Source organism: Branchiostoma belcheri, unplaced genomic scaffold, assembly GCF_001625305.1.
Source record: "Branchiostoma belcheri isolate BF01 breed outbred unplaced genomic scaffold, Haploidv18h27 scaffold75, whole genome shotgun sequence".
NCBI lineage: Eukaryota > Metazoa > Chordata > Leptocardii > Amphioxiformes > Branchiostomatidae > Branchiostoma > Branchiostoma belcheri.
In genome coordinates this window covers 45,498-46,836 of record NW_017804409.1, presented here as the reverse complement: position 1 = coordinate 46,836, position 1,339 = coordinate 45,498, and the positions used below count along the sequence as shown (strand labels likewise).

The 1,339-nt window shown below is 40.0% G+C and overlaps 1 protein-coding gene across 1 annotated transcript in view; it reads right to left on the bottom strand.

Moving 5' to 3' along the window:
* The window catches only part of LOC109485361 (ribosome biogenesis protein BMS1 homolog), a 20,376-nt gene that overhangs the window by 13,070 nt on the left and 5,967 nt on the right, over window positions 1-1,339 (bottom strand). Inside the window, 2 exon segments of the mRNA XM_019788918.1 lie at window positions 435-537; window positions 1,100-1,211. Coding sequence (XP_019644477.1) covers window positions 435-537; window positions 1,100-1,211 — 215 coding nt within the window.

Sequence of the window (1,339 nt, the reverse complement as noted above, 5' to 3'; positions counted from 1 at the left end):
ATTCTTTAGAAGATGACATTGTCAAATGTTTGAGGGCAGGATCAAGCATGTTAAAATAAACATTTAGGGAGTAGGGAATATCCACTGCAATGTGAGTTTTCTTACTCACTAAATTCAACATAGAGCTTTATTTGTTATCCTAAATTCATCAGGTTAAGCATTATTGAAAAACTGTTATCAAACATAATTGCCCCCAAATCATATCATTGGAGCATAGGTTCCGTAGACTAGTTTTGCCAGACATCACATGAATACAAATTCTAAAGAACATAACTCCAGTGAAGTCATTCCCAAAGCCAGGTGATACACACTAGAAGAACTAAAGTCAGTTTACGGTAAAGCATTTCTGGCCTGTGTGAGTTCACAGTAGGCCCTCCTAAAATGTACCATTAAGCATTGCCAAGATACCCCATGCATACCCTCTAACATGTCACCCTGCAGGGAAGACTTTGTTCATCAAGTTCCTCGACCTGAACATGTCTGAGGTTCACACCTTGAAAATCATTGATGGGCCAGTGAGCCATTCCGTCAACACATCTGCCATAACAAGTGGGTATTGTAATTCACATTCATATTTGTCTTCACTGTTACTGTAGTAAAATTGAGGAAAATGCACAGTAGCAGGAGAGACCAAAAGACAAAATTAATGATTTGACAATGGTAATGGAACAGATGACAGTGAACTTGAAAACAGTAAACATTAAAGTACAGTGAAAAAAAACAGGAATAACAGTGCACTGTAAAGCCTTACATCAGTCTCTACCAAATTCCTGTGCTGTTTAAAATGAACAAATAGATTGAACACTTAGAAAAAACGAATAGAACAAACACTTAGATAAAGTATTGGACATGGTTGAAAAAATAATCAGATGTTGTCTCCATAGGTTGGTAAGGGGTTAACGTAGATACTTGCTACTTAGGCAAAGAACATTTCAACATGATGTGTGTTGTGAGCAAGCTAGGGGCCAGTTCTGGCCTAAGCATTTAGGAGAGAAGTAGAAGTGTGTTGTGAGCAAGTTATCATCCCAACACGATAACTAGAGATGAGCTTTCAAGTTGTTTCTCCCCAGGACCAATCAGGGTGAAGAACGATGCCTACAGCATCGTCTTCAGGTCGGCAAAGGCCACGAAACATCCGATCAAGGGCTGGCGAGCGCTGGTGTACACGGAGTCGACCACAGACGCTGAAGTAAAGCACTGCACCAGCAACCCTGCAACGGTATCCTGCACCCCAACTCCATGAGACATCAGAGAATCCACCATGTACTCCAACAAAAACGAATATCATCATGAAAGTTCATCTGTGTTGGTAGTTACTTGTTTAAAGTTAAAACTTTTG